Raw genomic sequence first — 21,941 nt, 5'->3', positions numbered from 1 at the left:
GCAAATGTATCACCAATTCACAAAAGGGGTTCAAAAGGTGACACAAATAATTATAGACCTGTTAGTTTAACTTCTGTTCCAGGGAAAATAATGGAATCACTGGTTAAAGAAGCATTGCAGGATCATCTAGACAAGACTGCAGTAATAGTTAAGACACAGCATTGGTTTGTTAAAAAGGGAGGTCTTGCCTGGCCAATTTGATTGGATACTATGATGTGGTCACAAAGGAACTGAATGCCAAAAATAATTTTGATATCATATACTTGGATTTCAGGAAAGCTTTTGATACTGTTGCACATGGAAGACTGCTGTACAAATTGGAGCAGTGTGACATTAATGGCAACTTGCTGCTATAGATAAAGAGATGGTTGATTGGGAGAAAACAGAGAGTGGTTATCATTGGGCCCTGCTCTTCTTGGACTAATGTTATTAGCAGGGTTTTTTTTTTTGGCTGATGCTGTATAAAATTGCTTTCTTGCATCATATGCCTCTACTAATGCTGATTTGCAGACACGGTGTACACAATAAAGATCACAACTTAAGGAAAAGGTTAGTGCAGTTGCATCATGTTTGTTTTTTCATAAGTGAATTACCAAATTGATAAAATGGCATCATTTTTATCGTATCTCATATTGTAAATACTTTCACAACAAGTTGCCTGGTTTTGCACTACCTCGAATAAGTAAGGCTTCACAAATGGAGAAGACTTGTTACTTATTCTCGGTGGATACTACCACAGAGGCAGCCACTTTGAGCCTATTTATTTAGCCTATCATCGGTGGGTGGTTAGGTACCATGGTGTTGTAATAGTGACAACCCAGTTATGAAGTATAACTCCACAATATGAGAGACGCCAAATGGTGTATAACTGTTTAAACTGAAAGAGTTTGGTCAGGCTATAGCCTCAACTTAAGTAAAGATTTCACTTAACGAAAAGGTTAGTGCAACTGCATCATGTTTTTCGTAAGTGAAGTACATCCAATTGATGTTGGTGGCCAATGCAATGTTGAGTCTGTTTGGTGTGACATAAGCACTGGGAAATAAGTTTGGTAGGGCTATAGCCTCAACCTATGTGATAGGTTGAGGCTATAGCCCTACCAAACTCTTTCAGTTTAAACTGTTATACACCATCTGGCATCTCTCGTATTGTGGAGTTATACTTCATAACTGGGTTGTCACTATTACAACACCAGGGTACCTACCCACCCACCCATCGATGATAGGCCAAATAGCCTTGAAATGGCCATCTTGGTAGTGGTATCCACCTAGAATAAGTAACAATAGTCTTCTCCATTGGTGAAGTGTTACTTATTCAAAGTAGTGCAATACCAGGCAACTTGTCATGAAGGTATTCACAATATGAGATAAGATAAAAATGATGCAATTGAACTAACCTTTTCATTAAGTGAAATCTTTATGTAGGTTGAGGCTATAGCCCACCAAACTCTTTCAGATCACAACTTATTATGAATATAAGATGTTGGAGCACAGAAGGCCACACAAAATCTTTTTAATTTTTTTTAATATTAAAAAAACTGGAAACAGATGTGATTGTATTTTTTCCATAATTTAATTATAGATTTTATACAAATTAATACTGCTGTTTTTTATTTACTTTTTATTAGGCTTGTTCTCAAGGATACAGGTCTTCAGCCAGTTCTCAATGTCTTCCTTGTCTTGATATGCCACAATTTTATGACTGGCTGTACCTTGGATTTATGGCTTTGTTGTTATTAGTCTTGGAATGGTATGTTATTGACCAGACCATGAAGAGGAGAATGTAAGTTTTTGATTTTTGATAAAAAAATTAATGAAAAATTAAAATATATGCTAATATTCTAGTGGTTGTGCAGGGCCTAATAGATCCTATTCTAGAATATCAGTTAAACATTAATGTTGGTTAAAGGTTAATAGCTGTATCCTTCTGTACATTCCTAGACAATAGATGCAGTTTCACTTGAGTAGTTTTGGAAGCGAACTTTATTTGTGAAGTTTATTCTTTGCTTGTCAGGTTCTGTATTATGACTCTCATGCAGGACCTCTTGGGTGTTACATGATAATTTTAAGTTTCCATGCCCATAGCAGTTTTATAAACTTGAAAATGGAAGTACTAATAGTGTGTATGTATATATACAAGCAATTTTGACTTTTGCACACTCATGAAAATGGAAGTTGATAATAGTTTGATATTTCTGTAGCTTAGCTCTAAAAGAGCCAGTGTCGAGTTTTTTGTTTTATGCTTACTGTGTTTATAGTGTATTCAAACTATTATTTTGTTGAGCCCTTAGTAACACAAGAGAATTAGACATTGGCCCTTTCAGAGCCAAGCTATAATAGCTTTTTATTTTCAGAAGAATTAATACCAATTTTGTTTTATTGAAAACAGCAGGTGTAAAAATCAAATTTTCAGAAAAATTTAAAAAAGGTCAACATTGGTATACTCCAAGCAGAAGTAAAAAAAAAAAAAAAAAAAAAGTTTTTCCAGAATAAAATAGAAAAAGTTGTGCATCCTGCACAACCATCTTTGTTATGATTTTGGATGTGACCATTGCCAGATTAAAGCACTACACTTTTCAAGTTAAATTAACCTTGAACAGGATGCATTCAAAAAAAATTAAACAAGCAGGTACATTGCATACTTTGTACACTATTCAATAAATTTGGAATAAAGGCTAGAAGTTGTTTAAAATTTTGCACTTTTATAATATCATATAAATGTATAATAAGCAACTGTAATGTATGAGAGAGAAGGGGAGTTGAAAAGTTTTCAGACCAATATAGGTCACCAAGGCATTTTGTGAAAGACATTAATGCCCATCTGTGCTATGACTCTTCTTGTATGTTCACAGAAAATTTCAGGTTTTTAACTATATCCTTCCCTTTTACAGGGAGTATGGAAAGTGAATAAAGATGGTGATGTTAAAAGAATCAAGTGCCATGCAGTCATTGAGTAGCTTTGTTTAAAGGAAAAGCCAAGAAATTTATCAAGACATGCAGCAAACGTTAGGGGAATCTTGTCCTTCATATACTACAGTCAGAAACTGTGTTGCAGAATTTTAAGCATGGATGAGACAGTGTTGAAAGCACCTTGCAGTAGGAGGCCTGTTACCTTGTTGACACAAATATTGATGTCATTCATGACCTAATCATGAAACACTGCAGAACAACATTAAACCACATTGAGACAATATTCAGCATCAATGTGCTTCAATGTTAGCATTAGCATTAGCATAGGCATTTGATGCAAGAAAGCAAGCTTATGCAGCATCAGCCAAAAAAAAAAACAAAAAACAAAAAAAAAATAATAATAAAATAAAATAAAAAAATAAAAAAATAACCACTTCCACTTCACCCCTCTGTTCGTTCGAAATACCTGTCCAGCTGAGCCTTAAACTTATTTAGGCTATCAACTTCCACGACAAGGGATGGAAGTCTATTCCACCAACCAACCACCCGCTGGCTAAAGGCAAATTTCCTCACATCTATCCTACATCTGTCTTTTCTCAATTTGAATTTATGCCCTCTCAGGTGATTATTCTGAGCAAGAGGAAGAATCCCATCAGCATTGAGCATGCTCAAACCATTCAAGGCTTTATACACCTATATCAGATCACCTCGCTGGTGCCTAGTCCCCAGACACTGTAATTTGCAAAACTTAAGCCTTTCTTCGTAACAGCACCACTTTGTTCCATTCACTAATCTTGTTGCCCTTCTCTGTACTCGTTCCAGCATCTCTACATCCTTCTTGAAATGAGGCCTCCAGACCTGTATACAGTACTCTAGGTGTGGCCTGACCATTCCCTTATACAAAGGAATAATCACCTCCTTATCCCTGCTAGAAAAATTCCTATATATCATCGACAATACATCATGAGCTACTCTTGCAGCCCGTCTGCACTGCTCAGAAAACTTCATATCTGCCTGCACAACCACCCCCAGGTCCCTTTCATTCTCTACCACTGTCAGTGTAGTACCACGGAGTTGATACGTTGCTCTGGGGTTGCTGTTTCCCATATGTAGTACTTTACATTTGTCAATGTTAAACTTCATTTGCCACCTCTCAGCCCATCTGCTCAACCTTTCCAGATCCTGTTGCAGTAGCATAGTGTCAGTAGTGTCCTTAACAACCCTGCCAACCTTCGTATCGTCTGCAAACTTGGACATTAAGCTTGATTTCTGTATTTATCATTTATAAATACAGAAAACAATAATGGACCCAATACTGAACCCTGAGGGACTCCACTAATAACTTTAGTCCATGATGAGCAGTGTCCATTGATTACCACTCTCTGTCTTCTCCCCCTCAACTACCCCTTTATGCATAGCAGCAATTTGCCTCCAATGCCACACTGTCCAATTTGTGCAGCAGTCTTCCATGTGCAACAGTATCAAAAGCCTTTCTAAGATCCAAGTATATAATATCAAGGATATTCCCTGCATCCAGTTCTTTTGTGACTGCATCATAGTATCCAATCAGATTGGTCAGGCAAGACTTCCCCTTAACAAAACCATGCTGTGTCTGAGCTATAACTGAAGTCTTGTCTAGATGATCCTGCAGTGCTTCTTTAACCAGTGCCTCCATTAATTTTCCAGGAACAGAAGTTAAACTAACAGGTCTATAATTACTTGTGTCGCCCTTTGATCCTCCTTTGTGAATTGGGGTCACATTTGCACATCTCCAGTCCATGGGTACTTCCCCTGAGTCCAAGGAAGCTCTCATAATTATGTCTAAGGGTTTGCTTACTTCCTTTCCTGCCTCCTTTAATATAACTGGATAGATCCCATCCACCCAGGTGCCTTTCTTGTATTTATCTTCAACAATTTCTCCTCCACTTTACTCTCAGTTATTACAAGATTCTCTAGCTTACTGCCAGAGTTGAATACACCTCTGGCATTCCCCTCGCTGAATAACTCCTCATGTGTGAATGTCGATGCAAAATATTCATTCAGTTTGTTAGCTACCTGAGCAGGATCATCAACAGTTGTCCCTTCGATATCAAGTGGACCAATCTGATTCATCCCCTTCCTTCTAGAGTTTACATAAGTAAAGAACTCTTTGCTGTTTTTCTTTGCATCCCTTGCCAAAGATTTCTCGTAATCTGCCTTCGCCTGCCTAACCTCCTTTGTAACTTAGTTACAGATCAACTTGTATCTATCATAGGCTTCTGTGTCACGTGTTAATTTGTATGTATCCCATGCATTTTTCTTCTCTGCCATATGTCTCATTAGTTCATCTGACATCCACTTAGGCCTAAACCTTGAACAATATTTCTTTGTTGGTATGTAAAGCCTAGTAGCTTCCAAGATAAGTTCTTTGAATGCTTCCCATTTTGAATTTGCTGTTGGTAACATCATCAGTTGGTCCCACTGTATAGAATTTAAATCCTGTCTCAGTCCATCGTAGTTGCATTTACGAAAGCAATAACCCTTCCCTTTACCCCTAATGGTAGTTACCTCTTTGAGTAAATCCCACTTCAGCACACTGTGATCACTGCCACCTAGTGGTTCATTTACCTGCAGATTCTTAATGCATGAAGAATCACTACTGATAATCAAATCAAGAGTATTACTCCCTCTAGTTGCCTCCCGAACATGCTGATGTAGAAAACAATCATCCAATAAATCCACAAAAGCCTTGCTAGTGTGTGAGTGACCAGCCCCCAAATTCCAGTCAATATCTGGGAAATTAAAATCTCCCATTATAAGACTCTCTGATTTACCGGCCCACTCTATTTCCCTGTACAGTTTCTTATTATACTCATCAGAGTCATTAGGCCTATAGCACACTCCTACTCTCAATTTTGATCTCCCAATGCTGTTGAAGAAAATTGAGACAACATTCAGCATCTCCCATAAACAAGTTCACAATATTGTGCTGATTGTTTTAGGAATGAAGAAGGTTCCTTTGAGGTTGATCCCTAAGCACTGAATACACATCAGAAGCAGGAAAGAGTCAGATTTTATCATGAGATTGTGCAGCATTTTTAAACTAATGAAGCTCAGTTTTGAGAAAGGTATGTCACTATGGACAAAACATGGTTGCACTACTTCAACCATGAAACAAAAGAACAACCAAAACAGTGGAAGCATCCCTCTTCTTCCTCTACTAAAAAGTTTCAAATTCAGAAGTCAGCTGGGAAAGTCATGGCATCCATCTTTTGAGAATTTTTTTTTTTTTTTGGCTGGTACAGCATAAGCCTTAGGCTTCCTTGTATCATCATTACTAATACTAATCTTGCATCAAGACAACAATGTTTGTGCCAGTTCACTCAGGCAACACCGTGTGACTGTGAGTTTGAGCTATTACATCTGTATTACTCATCCATCAGACTAATTTCTATTTCCTAATCTGAAAAAGGACTTTAAAGGAAAGAAATTCAATAGTGACAATGCTTGATGGAAGCAGTCAAAAACTTGTCAATCAAAATCTTAAGAATTTTATTTGAGCAGGTTACGAAAGCTAGCAAATCGTACCAGAAAGTGTGTTGACTTAAGCAGGGGCTATGGTGAAAAATAAATGGGTTTTCACAACTTTCTAGTATTCCTTTTATGAGATGCTAGAGACTTTTCAAACCCCCCCCATATAATAGTTATGAATAATATGCATTTTTTTAATTATGGAGTTACAAATTTGTTTGTGCAACTCTAATGCAACAACACAAGCTGATATGTAACATACATTGTGTGTTATTCAGTGTATCTTTTTGAAATAAAAGCAAGAATAAAGCGGTTGAAATAAAGGCAGTTTTGTGAGCTAATGAATTTTATTAGCTGATGCATGGCATACTTTGTATTCCCAATAGTGAAAGATCTGATTTTTTATGGCAGTACTTTTCCAATTCTAGCACAGTAATGATATATAGAAGTCAAAACAAATGGTGAGATTACTGAAATTCACGCTGATGATAGTGTTAATACGCATTTTAATTTTTAAGTTTTTTAGCGCCTTTATATATATATATTGGCATGCTCAGTGGATGGTTACCCTACCTAGCTTTTCATCTCATCTTCATAAAATTTTAGGATAACTTTCTTAATTGCAAAGTTCAGTTATTCATCAAGAGATTAAACAGTGCCATTATAATTTTTGAAATACAATCTTGACATTTTTTACCAAAAAAAATTTTTATGCTTTTTAAATTAAAAGTTACCTTTGTTGAGTACAGAAATAACAAATGTATTATTATTTTCAGATTCATATTTCTAATTTTATAGAGCACCCACAAGAAGTCATTTTTTAAAGGCTATGGGATGTAATTTTTTTTTTTTTTTTTTTTTCCAAAAAAGTTTCTGTCATTTTTAAAAGATGTATCTTAAAATTATATGCCCTCCAATGTCTTGTCATATTGAGAATGACTCTGTCATTAATGATGAAAGCACTAATCTCAACTGCCAGATAGAAGAGTTGTAAAGATCATAGAGAAATGGAGGAGCAGGAGAAACTGCAGTATATGTTCATAGAGCATCTAAGACATGCTCCACAGGGTTAAGATCAGAAAAGGATCCTTGCAACTTGTCACAGACATCTTTCCAGGTATGACAAGCTAGGGCTTGCTACCTGGGAGTCTGAAATGCTGATGGATATTTATGTCCCACTTGCAAGTCAAGTGAGCCCAATTTTACTTTTATTTTATATACTGAACTTGTCATGAATAGTTAAACTAATAAAATAAACTTAACTGTGAAAATATCTAAACCTCCCGAAAACTTCCATGTTCATTTCATAAATATACAGTCTCGGTTCCAAGCTCAGTGATGTCTATTTCCACCAATCTGCTAAGCCCCAACTTACCTTTTCTGACAGTACACACCAAAAAAAATTATGACAGAATCGCAGTTGTCAATTGCTCTAACCTCTGCCTATCTCAGTTGACCTAATTATTTGCTCTGTGATTCATGTTGTTTCATAGGTGGTACTTGAGCATATATATCTGTTCTGATATTCCTTGCCAGAGACCTCCTAATTTGGAACCTCCACTTTACTTTTTTTTGCCCTCCTCTGACTTAAAATCTCTCTACTCCATTACGTCAGATTTCATCTCGCCTCTGTTGTTCTCCCAAATCCCCTAATCACTTGGAACTCTTTGACTTCCTTTCTTTGAAACTCTTCTTCTCCACTCTAACTCTCCTAACAGTGAGGTAATTTTCCATGGTGATGTTAATGTTCAGAGCTCCAATTGGTTTCAATTTTGCAGATACACAGACACAACTGGTCAAGATGCTCAAGCTTTTGCTGTTATTAATGACCTTTCACAGCTTGTTTACTTACCTGCCAGAATACTAGACAGTCCTAAACATAACCTCGCTCTTTTACTCACTAGAAACTCTTTGAAGTACATATTCATTATTAGTGTTAATCTATGCACCCCAGATTGCATCTTGGTGATGGTCTCTTCTCCAGTGGAGCTACTCTGTCTTTCTCTCATGGCCATTCTCAGCCTTGTGTTGTTTGGCCTTACAAGAATGAAAAATTGGATGATCTGTGTGATTCTTTTCTTTTCCTTGGTTCGATTGCTGTTTTAAATCTTCTGATCCCTATGTTTGCTCAGGTTGTGTCAGTGAAATTATTCTTGTAGGAATGAAATCCTTTATTTTCACATTCTGCCCTAAAATTTCATCCTTTATGTAAACCGTGGTCTTAGATAAAGGACAAGATTTTTAAGATGCTGATGATGTGCACTAAAATCAACAAAAGCAACAACCCTTTAGGGAGCATTGCTATTTATTTGAAGAGTAAAAGTAAGTCATTGTGACATGCTTCAGAATATGAGATTGATGCATTTTGTAGAAGCTTATTTTTCTCTAAACTATTTACATAATTAACATTTTTGCCAACTTATATACAGTAATCCTTTCCATTTATTTCTACAACTGTTTTCCGACGTGTTCTATTTCTGGAATTTAAGGTATTCTTGTTTTTGGAGGCAGTCTCCAGGGTTTCCCCTATGTACCGCAATAGTGTCTGAAAAGCAAATTTGCCAAAGCCGGAAAGTGTGAATAAGTGTTGATGTGTAAAGTTTATGTATGTTTTATGTTGAATGTTGAGTGCCGGCAACTTCGCAGCCAGAGGGCAGTGAGCACCTGGTCCTCTGTCCCCTGACTCTCATCCCGTGCCATGTGGAGGCATGCCAGGGACCACGAATAGGTAAAGACTCTTAGTGGGATAGCAAGAAAACTTGTTATCCCACAAATAATGAAAAATGAAAAGGAAGGAACATAGCATGTTCCTTCCTTTTCATTTTCATTAGGAAGGAACATAGCATGTTCCTTCCTAATGAAAATAAGGGAATGGATGAAAAAGAAAAGGAAAGCATGAGGATGAAAGAAATGAGCATCCCCAGAAGAGGAAGAAAGCAAGAAATTAAAGAATATAAAACACTAATGGACAAAGCTTACACAGTTCGGTAAGGCCACACAACCAAATCAAAAGCAAAACTAATATACACATTATTTACAAAGCCAACAATATAACATTTCTCTCAACTAGAGAAGAATAGACAAATCACTATTTACAGCAATAAATAATACAATTTGGTTATCAAAACTCATTTTTGGAGATTAATTTAATTTGGTTATCAAAACTACAATCATTTTTGGAGATTAATTTAATTTAACCCTTTTAGGAAGGGTGCTTTCACTCCTGCACTTATGCGAAGAAATCAGAACACTCATAATAAGACAGTAAAGAAAACTAACATGCTACAACAAAGAAATAATGATGAAATCAGCTTTTACATGTAAACTCCATCCATTTTAGAGGATACACTTTAACTAACCCTATCAAGTAGGTTAACCAACACACATACACCTAAAAGAGAACATAAACACAGTATGTATCCTTTCCATGCTTAAATCGTCAAGTTTCACATAGTGCCCAACAAATCAACAATTAACACAAACAAATCAAACCTCATCCTAAGTTTAGTCCTTACAATCAACTCAAGACCAAAACAGAAAAAACATCTATTACTCACACTAAGCTATATACAGAGACCTAAGGATCTTGTCTCATCCACAACTGCCATATCTACAGCTTGGACAAACCAATCATAAATTCCCACAATATTTCTGGAATAGAAATTTTGCAGCCATTATTTTATTTATAATTTACTTTCTTTTTTTTTTTTTTTTTCAGTTGCTGCTTTTATATACTATTTATCTAATAGCTTTCATGAAAACATTAATATAACATGTATATTACTTTTAGGGCATTATTTAGTTATTGATTTTCTTCTACAGATTCACAACAGATGTGGTAACACTTCACATTAGTGCTTTTATTGAAAATGTGACTGCAGCTCTCTTAACATTATTGGTAATAGATCCAGTAGGGAGTCTCAAACTTCATGCATGCAGAGTAAAGAGACTATCTGATTGGTATACACTACTACATAATCCAAGTCCTAGATATAAGACCACTTTGCGTTGTACTCAGGAAGCTGTATATCCCCTGTAAGTATACTGTAAGATGTCGTTTTTATTTTTATAAGCTGGAGCATTTTTCTTGAAAATGAGTTATTCATTATTCATATTTCTTTTTTGCTGCATTTTATAATTGAAAAGATTACTGCATGTTAATTACAGCCAATAATTATTTCATTTGATTTGAATTTTGAAAGGCATTCTTATGCAGGGTATCTCTAAGATGAAAAGCTCGCTATGCTACATAACTTTATTAATTTTAATTTCATACACTAAACTGATACTTAACTAAATAATTTAAAGAAATCTGAAGATCTTCCTGGGGTTTTTTGTCAGCAATAATAAAATAGGATGAGGAGGAGGTTGCATGAGGAATTACATACTAGATAAAAGAAAAGAATGAATAAAATAAGAAAAGTTCCTCCAGCAGTTTGGACTGCTGGAGGAAATTTTCTTATTTTCAATAGTTTTGTTTCTACTGAACTTTTCTTAGTTCAGTAGAAACAAAAAAAAAAAAAAATGGAACACTTTATCCTTGTGTAGAAGAATTTGAAGGCCTAGTGAGCTGATGAGTCAGCAGTGTATTGCAGCTGAACTCCTGGTTTTCTGAGCTGAGTGTCCTGTGCTTGATGATTCGAGGGGAGTAGGTCAAGATACTATGTTGGTTGTTGTAAAATATCAGCAAATTATAGGCATATTTGACACAACAGGTTTTGTAGCTGTATATACTAATAGTAAAGCAACTTTTTAAAGCCGTAGTTAATAAAAAAGTGTGCACTATGACTATCTTATAATATTATTTAGTTTAATGTAGTGAATTATAGTATTTGACAGTAACTTCTTTTTCTTTTTTTTTTCTGGTTTTCATCAGTTGAGATTGTTCAGCATTGGTATCCTCCATGTCTTCAAACTTAATCTCGCCCCCCCAGTAAGCATGATAATATTAGAAGGTATGTTATTGTCCAGATTAGGATGAGTTTTTTTTTTTTTTTTGGTAATTGTAGGTTTTTTTTGGTTTTTATTATATTTCTTTTAAAATCAGAAAGCAGTACAGAAAAGTGGCTCTGCTAATATCAAAATACTATGCTGATGGTAATTTATTTTGTCAAATATTTATTTATAAAATAACATTTGTCTTGTCTTACAGTTTAGGGCTAGGCTTCAGAAAACCTGGTCTTAGCTGTCAAGACAAGGTTGGTCTCTCCATCTTCGTTTTGGCCTATTTTCTTCTTCTTCTTATAGGTATAGTCTAGAATTTGTCATATAAGTCTGTTTATTCATTTTCTCAAGTGATTAAGCTAATTTTTGTGATAATCTTTTATTTTATTTACTGTATTATTACATTTGGTTGTTTTCTTATGTCTGTGTTTTTTTTTTTTTTTCACTGTAGCATTGTTATGCCCAGGTGTAATAACACACCTGGTTAGATCGCTAGTCTCTGTCTCTTTGCTTCAAACACAAATTTCACTTCCACATTTAATTCTGTAGTAGGTGCATTGACCCTTAAAGTGCTAAGGTATTTTAGGATCTTTTTTAGAAAAAAAAAGTGTCTATCAGAGTTAATAATGTGAAAATTTTAGTATTCTTCAAGCAATGCTTTTATTTTTGATATGCATCATTAGTTGTCTCAAATTAAATGATATTGTCATTAAAAATAATACAACAGCTGTATTACTCCATTTGTAGCACTACATAAAGCATGCCCATCTGTGTAGTTGTAATTTTTTTTTTTTTTATGAAGTTGGTTTGCAGTGAAATGGCAGTTGGTCAGTAGCTTTGTTTCCATGACCTTATTACTTAGCACAGTAATGCACTTATTCATTTCCTGCTTTTACCACATGTAACTGACATTGAATCCTTGACCAGTTATAGAATGGAGAAGGTCCTCCTCCCAGGGAGGAAGAGGCAGAGAGACAGAAAAGAAAATTAGCTATAGACCTGTTCTGTTTGGTCATGCAAAACATGTAAAACTGTTTTAAGTGCTGCTACATTTGAATAACCAGTCATTGGCCAAGGTTATTTTGATGCATAAAGAAAGCCATTGGCATTCCTTCTTATTTTACTTTATCAAAGTAAAGATGAGATTTTTATCGCATGAAATAGCAGGCTTGCCGTGAAGCAACAATTAGTCAATGACTTTGTAATATATGATATAACATAATATAAATAATATATAAATATATATAATGTATAAAAAAAAATATATATATATATATGGGTCATCCCAAAAGTAATGCACAAAGGTGGTTAATGTAACACAAAATTCTGATATACAGTTTATGAAAACCTCTTTGGGATTGTACCCATTTCAGTTTCAGAATTTAGCCTTTATAATACTAATAGTCTCCACTAGTGAGTCATTTAGGTAAAGAAGGGATAAGGTCAATTACACAAGCAGTGCAATCACCAAATTACTAATACTAGTAATTTGGTGATTTCACTGCTTATTGTTGTACCTGTACATCGCAGAAGGAGAAGCAGAGCAAGGGATGTGGGATATATATATATATATATATAATGTGTATGGGTGTGTGCATGCATGCATGCCTGGGCTGGGCAGCAATTGCCACCAGGATAATTATACTGGTAAAGATAAATTTGGCATGCTGCCAACCATATTCAGAGGAGCACAATATCATTGGAATATGCCCGTTGGCAAGGAAAAATCCAATGCCAGTTTCAAATGGAAAGCACTGGTCACAGAGTTAAGAGCTGCTTTTGATGTGATTTTATATAGCCTTAGCCAAGTTTTCCAGAGTGCTGTCTGATTATTCCATTCGTTCTATGCTTTCTATTCATGGTTTGCATTTTGAATTCTGAATGACTTATAGTCTTGTATGATATAATGTTTCCAACTGTGGTTTTTGTATCTTTATTCTTTGAATATTATTTCCACAAATCCCTGTTGCTTTTGTCGTGTTGTGTTAGCTATTTTCATTTTATAATTCTTGGCTATTTTGTTCAAGAGATTTGCTTCAATTTGAAGTCATCTTCTGATGTAGTAATTAAAACTTGGTCAGTTGCATAAAGAATAATATTTAATTTAAAATCCTTTGTTAATTGGATTCAGTTCTTTACAACTGATTTCTGTTCTTTTAGGATTTTCTTTATATAAATGCTAAACAGCACAGAGGAGAGGCCACAGCTGTGCCTTACACTTTTGTTTTGTGTAATAGACTCTGATAATTGATTAGATATCTGTGAGCTTAATGACTACTTTTGTACCTTAGTACAGTATAAGATTTTTATTGCTTTTTAGTTGTGGTATTATATTACCTTATTGCTGGATTTACAAAATATATTATGATCAAGGTTTTCATTTACTTTTTTCATAGTCAATAAATAGAAGGAAAATGGGTAGGTAAAATTATTTTCTTTTTATCATAATTTGTTGAGTTGTAAAAATGGCATCTGTGCATCTTCTTCCTTTTCTGAGTTCATATGTTCTAACCAATTTTCTATTAATGCTTAAATTTATTCTTTAAAATGTTTGTGTATAATTTGGAATCTGTTGTAAAGAGTGTTATTATTTGTTGTTTTTACATTTATTTTTGGTGTTCTTTTTTATGGATGTTTATTACTTTTCTGGTTTTCCATTCTTTTGAGATTTGCTGAGATTTCGGAATATTGTTAAATAAGATTAGTAGTTTTATCTCTAAGCAATAATTGCCATTTTTAAATAGTTCAATACTATTATAACCTGGAATTTTTCTGTTTCTTGATTTTTTAAACTTCTAGCTCATCTGAGATTATTTAGGCACCTCCGTAGCCAGGTGAGCAGAAGCGGCAGTGCGTAGCACACGCTTCTTGATTAGACCGGGGTTCGAGCCCGTGACCACCAAATATAGAGAATGCGGTCAGGGAATGACCACCGCATATCTCCAGAGCAATATGGCCTTAGTTGCCAATGCTCCTAAAAACCAAATAACAAACAAACAACTGAGATTATTTCTTATATATTTTCCAGTCTATTACTAGTTCCATTTTGTTGTTCCCCATTAATATTGTCATCTATTTGGTGTTCTTCATTCCATAATAATGTATAATATTTTATCCTTTTTTTTTTTTTTTTTTTTTTTGTGATTAAGTTTATTCTTAGTCCATCGTTTTCTGTTGATTGAAGTTTTTTTGAATGCTTTGAAGCCTCTTCTTTTTTGTATCCCGTGACATGTTTGCTCCAGATTCTCCATGAATTTTTCTTAAGTACTCTAACTTGGATTCATAGTTTCATATATTCTTTATAATCATTCACATTCTTACTCTGTAGATAAATTCTGTATGTTTATTTTTTTTTCTATCATAGTCAATAAATTTTAAAATGTGCAAATTATTTTACACGTGCACCAGTTGCACAAATTTATCAGTTAGATAAGCAACAAAATAAATGCCATAATGTGAAATTAAACTTCTTAATCACACAAAAATTATATACATCATACTTTACTTTCTTTGGTTTAATTTTAAAATAATACTCACTTCATATCACTGAAAACTTATTACCAGTTATGCTTTTTATGTTTAAATTGTTGACGAGACAAATGTGCTCCTTCATAAGTACAAGGGTGACCAGTGTAATGTTGAGTCAGTTTGGTGTGATATAAGTACTGGGAAATAAAAATTGAGTAAGAGTGTGTTATAGGCCTAACGACTGTGATGAGTATACCAAATAGCTGTACAGGGAAATAGAGTGAGGAGGTTAATCAGAAGGCCTTATAATGGGGGATTTTAACTTTCCAAATGTTGACTGGAATTTGTGGATTTGTCACTCACCCACTAGCAAGGCATTTGTAGATTTCTTGAATGACTGTTTCATACAGCAGCAGCATGTTAGAGAGACAACAAGAAGTAGTAGTACTCCTGATCTCGTTATTAGCAGTGATTCTTCGTGCATTAAAGATCTGCAGGTAAAAGACTCACTGGGTGGCAGTGATCACAGTGTACTAATGTGGAATTTAATTAGAGACATAACTGCTGTAAAGGGAAAGGCTTCTACTTTCACAAGGGTGACCACAGTGGTCTCAGACAGTTTTTAAATTCTGTGCAGTGGGACCAACTGATGATGTTACTAACAGCAAATTCTAAATGGGAAGCATTCAGGGAAGTAATCATAGAAGCTAGTAGGCTTTTCATACGAACAAAGGAATACTATCCAAGGCTTAGGATATCAGATGAACTATTGAGACACGTGGCAGATTAAAGAAGTGCATGGGATGCATATAAATTATCATGTGATACAGAAGCCTATGGTATGTAAAAATTAGTCTTTAATCAAGTCACAAAGGAGGTTAGGCAAGCTAAGACAGATCATGAGAAGTTATTACAAAGAATGGAAATAAAAGCTCAAAGACCTCTATGCTTATATTAACAGTAAACCTTTTGTAAAATAATAAGAGTTTACCTCAATATAGTATGTAGAACACTTCCGTATGATACTCTCCAGAAATTAAAACGAAAAAATCGAAAAACTTACAATAGAGTAAAAAATAATTAAAAACCAATTAAACACAATTAAAATCAATTTAATGCAGTTAAAAATATTAAAAAGAATCTAACGAAAATATTCAAATTGATTTTCCTTCCTGAAGCTGACAACGCTTTTCGACCGTATGTTGTGATCACTGGAATGAAAATTACCGAATAGCGTAGGGTAGAACATGAAACTTAAATAGTGATTATTTGTCTTTGTGCATGCACATAAAGGTCCACGCATCTCAAATATAGCCGACGAACAATAACAGAATTCTCGTGCAATTTAATTTCTACGGTTTTTGCAATTAATAGTGGCGTATAATTATGTTGGACATTAAGTATTTTGGTCTCGTTAAATAAAAAAGTGTTTTTCGTTAATGGCATGAAAGGCTAATTCTGATTCTGCTGAACGAGAAGCACAAACTGAGGCTTCATGTTGATTTACACGAATATTCAGAGAAAAACGCATCGAACCTTGGTAAGACGAGTCGCAATCACCGCAAGAAACGTTGTATACCAGGTCATTAATTTGTGTATTTGCGAACGTGGAAAGAACTGAGCGATTGTTCGGTATAGTGTATAATTTCCGTATTGGCCTGGCCACAATTTTAAATTCGGTATCTTTAAAGAATTTATTAAGCTGTTTGTGCCACTGTTCAACATATGGGCCAGAAATAAAGTATTTTTTGATATTACTATTGTTGATTGGTGTAGTATTTTGTATCCTGTCCTTAGCCTGTACCATGGGGATAGTACCTGTACCATTGTGGCAAGGGGATAACCCCTGTTTAAGAACCTGCTAGTTAATATTTGTATTTCTGAGCCCAAAGCAGATTCCATCATTGAATATTTATAGGCATTTAGAAATTGATTAAAGATAAACGATCTTTTGTAGATCTTGGATTTTATTCGAGTCCCAAGTAAACATGAAATTTAGAAAGTTTAATAACTTTGTATCCGTATCCTCCCTTTCCAATAAATTTGAGTCTAGAATGAATATTATTAAACAAATGTAAAATGTCTTGGATAGTATTACTATCAGTAATAACTAGAACATCATCTAAATACCTCCCATGGTATGTGATGCGGGGTTGAAAAGGTGTCAAATGTATATTCTCAATCTTTGAGAGATAGATCTCTGACATTAAGCTGCTCAGGCTCAAACCCATTGATAATCCAAAAATTTGTTTGTACACCTTGTCTTGAAAGGTGATATAGTTGGCCTCAACCAACAGTTTAATTTAAGTGAAAAATTTCCTTAATAGTTAACTTTGTATAATTAATCGGTGTCGAGTTATTATTTAATATATCCCAAATAATATCTAATGTGTATTCAACGTTTATATTCGTATATAACGAGGTAACATCTAGTGAGAATAAATTGTCATTGTCACCATGTCTACAGTATTTAAAATTATTAAATAATTTATCATAGTTCTTAATCCCAAATTGTATTACCTGTCTAAAGGGTTTTATAATGCTATATACATGTGTGGCTAAGGATGAAAATGCCGAGTTCCTGTAGGAAACAATAGGTCGAATAGGAAATCCAGTCTTGTGTAATTTTACCTGACAGAAAAGTGCAGGAATATTGTATGTTCTGGCCTTCAATTCCTTTAACTGAGCCACAGTAATTTAGTCATTTTTTCGATACGTGGTTAACGTTTTATTATATTGATTGACGAAATTGGTTAAACAGTGCTGGGTCTACTTCAAGATAAGTGGAAGTATCTGAAACAACTGAATCTAACTTATTAATATAATCAGGTTTATCTAGTATTACCACTAGATAAACCAGATTATATTAATATTAGTCTTTATCTGCCTTCTCTATAATAATGTCTTTATTTTCCCGAAGTTCTCATAAAGCTGAACTGTCATGTATATTCAATTTAGGAAGTCGCTTTTCTTTTATGTTATTCGCTACTTGGTTAACATGTTAAATAAATAAATCTTTTTGTGGAACGTTACAAAGTCCAAATTCAATATTAATTACGCATTGTTTTTTAGGTAGTTTTCGAGGTGGTAAATTATAATTTAATCCTTTGGATAAAAGTGAAATCTGGTCCTGTGATTGCGTACATGAGGAAAGATTTGTAACCTGTTGATATGTCGGTTCGTTGAATATTGGGTGAGGGGATGTTTGTGAACTAGCTGATGTATTCTGTGGTAGCACATTGTGTGTCTGTGGGGGGTTGTCATCCAACTCGTGTGTACTTGGTCGCAAGCCCGCGACAATGTGTTAGAATTCGCATGAACATGTCTTGACCTTTCCGATAATGTTTACATTTTATTAACGTGTCTGTTTTTTATTTCTGTGGCCTGTGCTTCCCATCACAAATCTGTGGAGGTCTTCAATACAGACCAATCGTTCGGATGTAGATAATTTTTTAATTTATTGCGAAGCTTCCTAACCTGGGAAAGGTATTTTTGTTTATTTGAATATCGAGATTTTATGGCAAGCTTAACGATATTACACGATGTGGTCAGTGTTCGTTGTTTTACGCTCGAAATTTTTTGATTTAAATTAACCCTGGCAAACTTCGGAACGATGTTGTTTTGAAGGCAATATTTTAGAAAAGAAATATGGTAACTTTGGCCTGAGTATCTTAGTGTTCATTTAATGTAATTTTGCACCAAGCTGTTCAAAAAATCCCCCATAATTGTGTGTATCGATAGGTTACCCCTGGAGAGACAGGAAGTGAATGAAATAGTCAATAAGAGTTTAAAAAAATGAATTAGATAGTATGAATCAGAGCTGTAATGCTCAATACGTTCTATGTTGATATTAATATTTGTAAAATAATAAGAGGAGTTGACCTCAATATAGTACGTAGAACACTTCCGTATGATACTCTCCAGAAATTAAAACGAAAAAATCGAAAAACCTATATTAGAGTAAAAAATAATTAAAAACCAATTAAACCAATTACTTAATGTCCAACGTAATTATACGCGACTATTAATTGCAGAAACCGTAGAAATTAAATGACACGAGAATTCTGTTAATGTTCGGCGGCCATATTTGATCTCCGATGCGTGGACCTTTACGCGCATGTGTGAAAACAAATAATCACTATTTAAGTTTCATGTTCAACCCTATTTGGTAATTTTCATTCCTGTGATCACGACATATGGTCGAAAAGTGTTGTCAGCTTCAAGAAAGAAAATCGTTTTGAATATTTTCGTTAGCTTCTTTTTAATATTTTTAATTGTGTTAAATTGATTTTTAATTGTGTTAAATTGATTTTTAATTGTGTTAAATTGATTTTAATTGTGTTTAATTGGTTTTTAATTATTTTTTATGTAAGTTTTTCGATTTTTTTTGTTTTAGTTTCTGGGAGTATCATATGGAAGTGTTCTACGTACTATATTGAGGTAAACTGCTCTTATTATTTTACAAATATTAATATCAACGTAGAACATATTGAGCATTACAGCTCTGATTCATGCTATCTAATTAACACATACTATCTGTGGGTTAACTGTTGATGATGCTGCTCAGGTTGTGGACAAATTGAATAGGTATTTTGCATCTATATTCACACATGAGGAATTCTTTAGGGAAGGGGATGACAGAAGTTTATCAAACTGTAATGAGCTGCTGAATGACTTTGTGATAACTGAAAGGAAAGTCTAGTAAAAATTGTTGAGGATGGACAAAAAAAAAAAAAAAAAAATTGCACCAGGGGCAGATGGAATTTATCCAGTTATATTAAGGGAGGCACCAAAGGAGGTAAGCAACCCCTTAGCCATAATTATGAGCATCTCCCACCTCATAAAAAGCAATCAATGGTGAAAAGGGTAATTGCAGGCCAATTAGCTTAATGTCTGTTCCAGAAAAAATAATGGAATCTGATTAAATAAGTAATGCAGGACTATCTGGACAGGAATACAATTATACTGCAGTCAGAGCATGGGTTTTGTTGAGGGATGGTCTTGTCTAACCAATCTGTTAGGTTACTGTGAAGCATTGACTAAGGAACTGGATGCAAAAAATAATTTTAATTCATATACATGGATTTCAGGAAGGCTTTTGATACTGTTAAACAAAAGACTGCTGAACAACTTGGAGCAATGTAGCATTAAGGGCAAATTACTACTATGGATAATGGGATGACTAAGTGGAAAAAGACAGAATGGTTATCGATGGGCTAATGTTATTAGTGGAGTCCCCAGGATTCTGCTGGGCCCATTGTTGTTTTCAATATTTATTAGTGATATTGATGAAGGTATATCAGGCTTAATGTCTAAGTTTGCAGATGATACAAAGGTTGGCAGGGTGATTGACAACAGCAATCAGGGTGAGCAACTGCAACAAGATCTAGGAAAATTGGGTCGATTGGGCTGAGAACGGTAGTTGAAATTTAACAATGACAAATGCAAGGTACTACATATGGGTAGCAGTAATCCCAGAATAACTTATCAACTGTGTGGTACTACACTCAAGCTAGTGGAGAATGAAAAATAGCTGGGGGTAAGTCTGGGCTGCACAGACATTCTGCCATAGCAGCTCATGGCGTTTTGTCAATGATATACAGAAACTTTGCTAGAAGGAAAAAGGAGGTAATTATCCATTTGTACACAGCCATGGTTAGGCTGTATCTTGAGTATTGTATACAGGTCTAGAGGCTTTACTTTAGGATGTGGATCCGGTGGAATAGGTGCAGAGAAGGGAAACCAGATTGGTGAAGGAAACAAGGTACTTTCTAGGTGCTCTTACCTAGAAAAGCTTCAGTTTTGCAAATTGTAGCATCTAGAGACTAGCCACCTGTGGGGGTGATCTGTTTAAGGCCTTGAATGGATTGGGTAAGCTCAATGTGAAAGGCCCCTTGTGAAATTTATACACCTCATGTGTAATCTCAATCTGAGATTACACACATGAGGGGGTATAAATTTCAGTTGAGAAAGAATGGTTGCAGGATAAATGTGCAGGAGTTTGCCTTCAGCCAGTGATTGATTTTACCAATTTCCTCATCTTTTTCTTTATGATCTTCTGACCATAAGATATGGCATCATTTACTGATATGATGATATAAATACCCGTACTTGGTTACTTGTTTAACAGCTGCATGAAGCACAGGCTTCAGTACCTTTGGCGGTCACTTTTGATGTAAATTTAAACAGAAATAGTATTTTCCAACTTTATAAAAAATTTATTCCAGTTTACTTTTAAATATAAATTTTGCCTTGTTTAAACATTATTTTTATATTTAATGCATTTTTGCAATGTTCAGTTATGTAATTCACAGTCTTTTTGCTACTAGTTAGGTACATTGATGAGCCAAAACATTATGACCACCTAACTAATATGATGTTGGTCCCCCACATGTAGCCAAAACAGCTCGTACCTGGTGAGGTATGGATGCTACAAGATTTCTAAATGTGTCTAGTGGTATCTGGTACCAACACGTAACCATCAGATCCTTTAACTCCTGTAAGGTCCATGGTTGAGATGCCGCAGATCAGAGTTGCTGTTCGCACACAAACCACAGATGATTGATGTCTGAGGAATTTGGAGGCCAGGGCAATACCTGGAAGTCTTCCTCATGTTCTGCGAACCAGTCTTGAACAATCTGGGTGGTGTGGCATGGCGCATTAACCTGCTGAAAGGCGACACCACCAGAGGGGAAGACCATCGCCATGAAAGGGTGTATCTGGTCAGCAGTAATGTTTAGGTAGGTGGTAGATGTCAGAGTGCCTGGCACATGGATGACTGGACCTAGGGTATCCTAGCAGAACATCGCCCAAAGCATAACATTGCGGCCACCGGCATGTTTTCATCTCACAGTGCATCCAGGCGCCATTGCTTCTCCAGGTAAATGACGCACCCGTACCCGGCCATCCACATGGTGCAACAGGAAACGTGATTCATTTGACCAGACTACCTTCTTCCAATCACTCAAGGTCCAGTTTCGATGCTCATGTGCCCTTTGTAGGTGCTGTTGCCAGTGAACCGTGGTTAGCTTGGGTACTCAGAGCAGCCTGCGGCCATGCAACCCCATTTTCAGCATGGATCGATATACAGTGTGTTGTGACAGATTACTCCC

The 21,941-nt window shown here is 35.1% G+C and overlaps 1 protein-coding gene across 5 annotated transcripts in view; it reads left to right on the top strand.

The window, feature by feature from the left end:
• The window catches only part of LOC150084872 (JNK1/MAPK8-associated membrane protein), an 86,973-nt gene that overhangs the window by 22,922 nt on the left and 42,110 nt on the right, over window positions 1–21,941 (top strand). For all 5 annotated transcript variants that reach the window (XM_090376670.1, XM_090376669.1, XM_090376671.1 and 2 more), the window contains exons 3-4: window positions 1,626–1,780; window positions 10,240–10,452. In XM_090376670.1, the coding sequence (XP_090232796.1) occupies window positions 1,626–1,780; window positions 10,240–10,452 (368 nt within the window). The remainder of the gene's footprint in view (window positions 1–1,625; window positions 1,781–10,239; window positions 10,453–21,941) is intronic.

The sequence above is a fragment of the Mastigoproctus giganteus genome, chromosome 6, assembly GCF_048544385.1.
Source record: "Mastigoproctus giganteus isolate SK-2022 chromosome 6, ASM4854438v1, whole genome shotgun sequence".
NCBI classification, from domain to species: domain Eukaryota; kingdom Metazoa; phylum Arthropoda; class Arachnida; order Uropygi; family Thelyphonidae; genus Mastigoproctus; species Mastigoproctus giganteus.
This window is presented reverse-complemented; position numbering and strand designations above follow the sequence as displayed.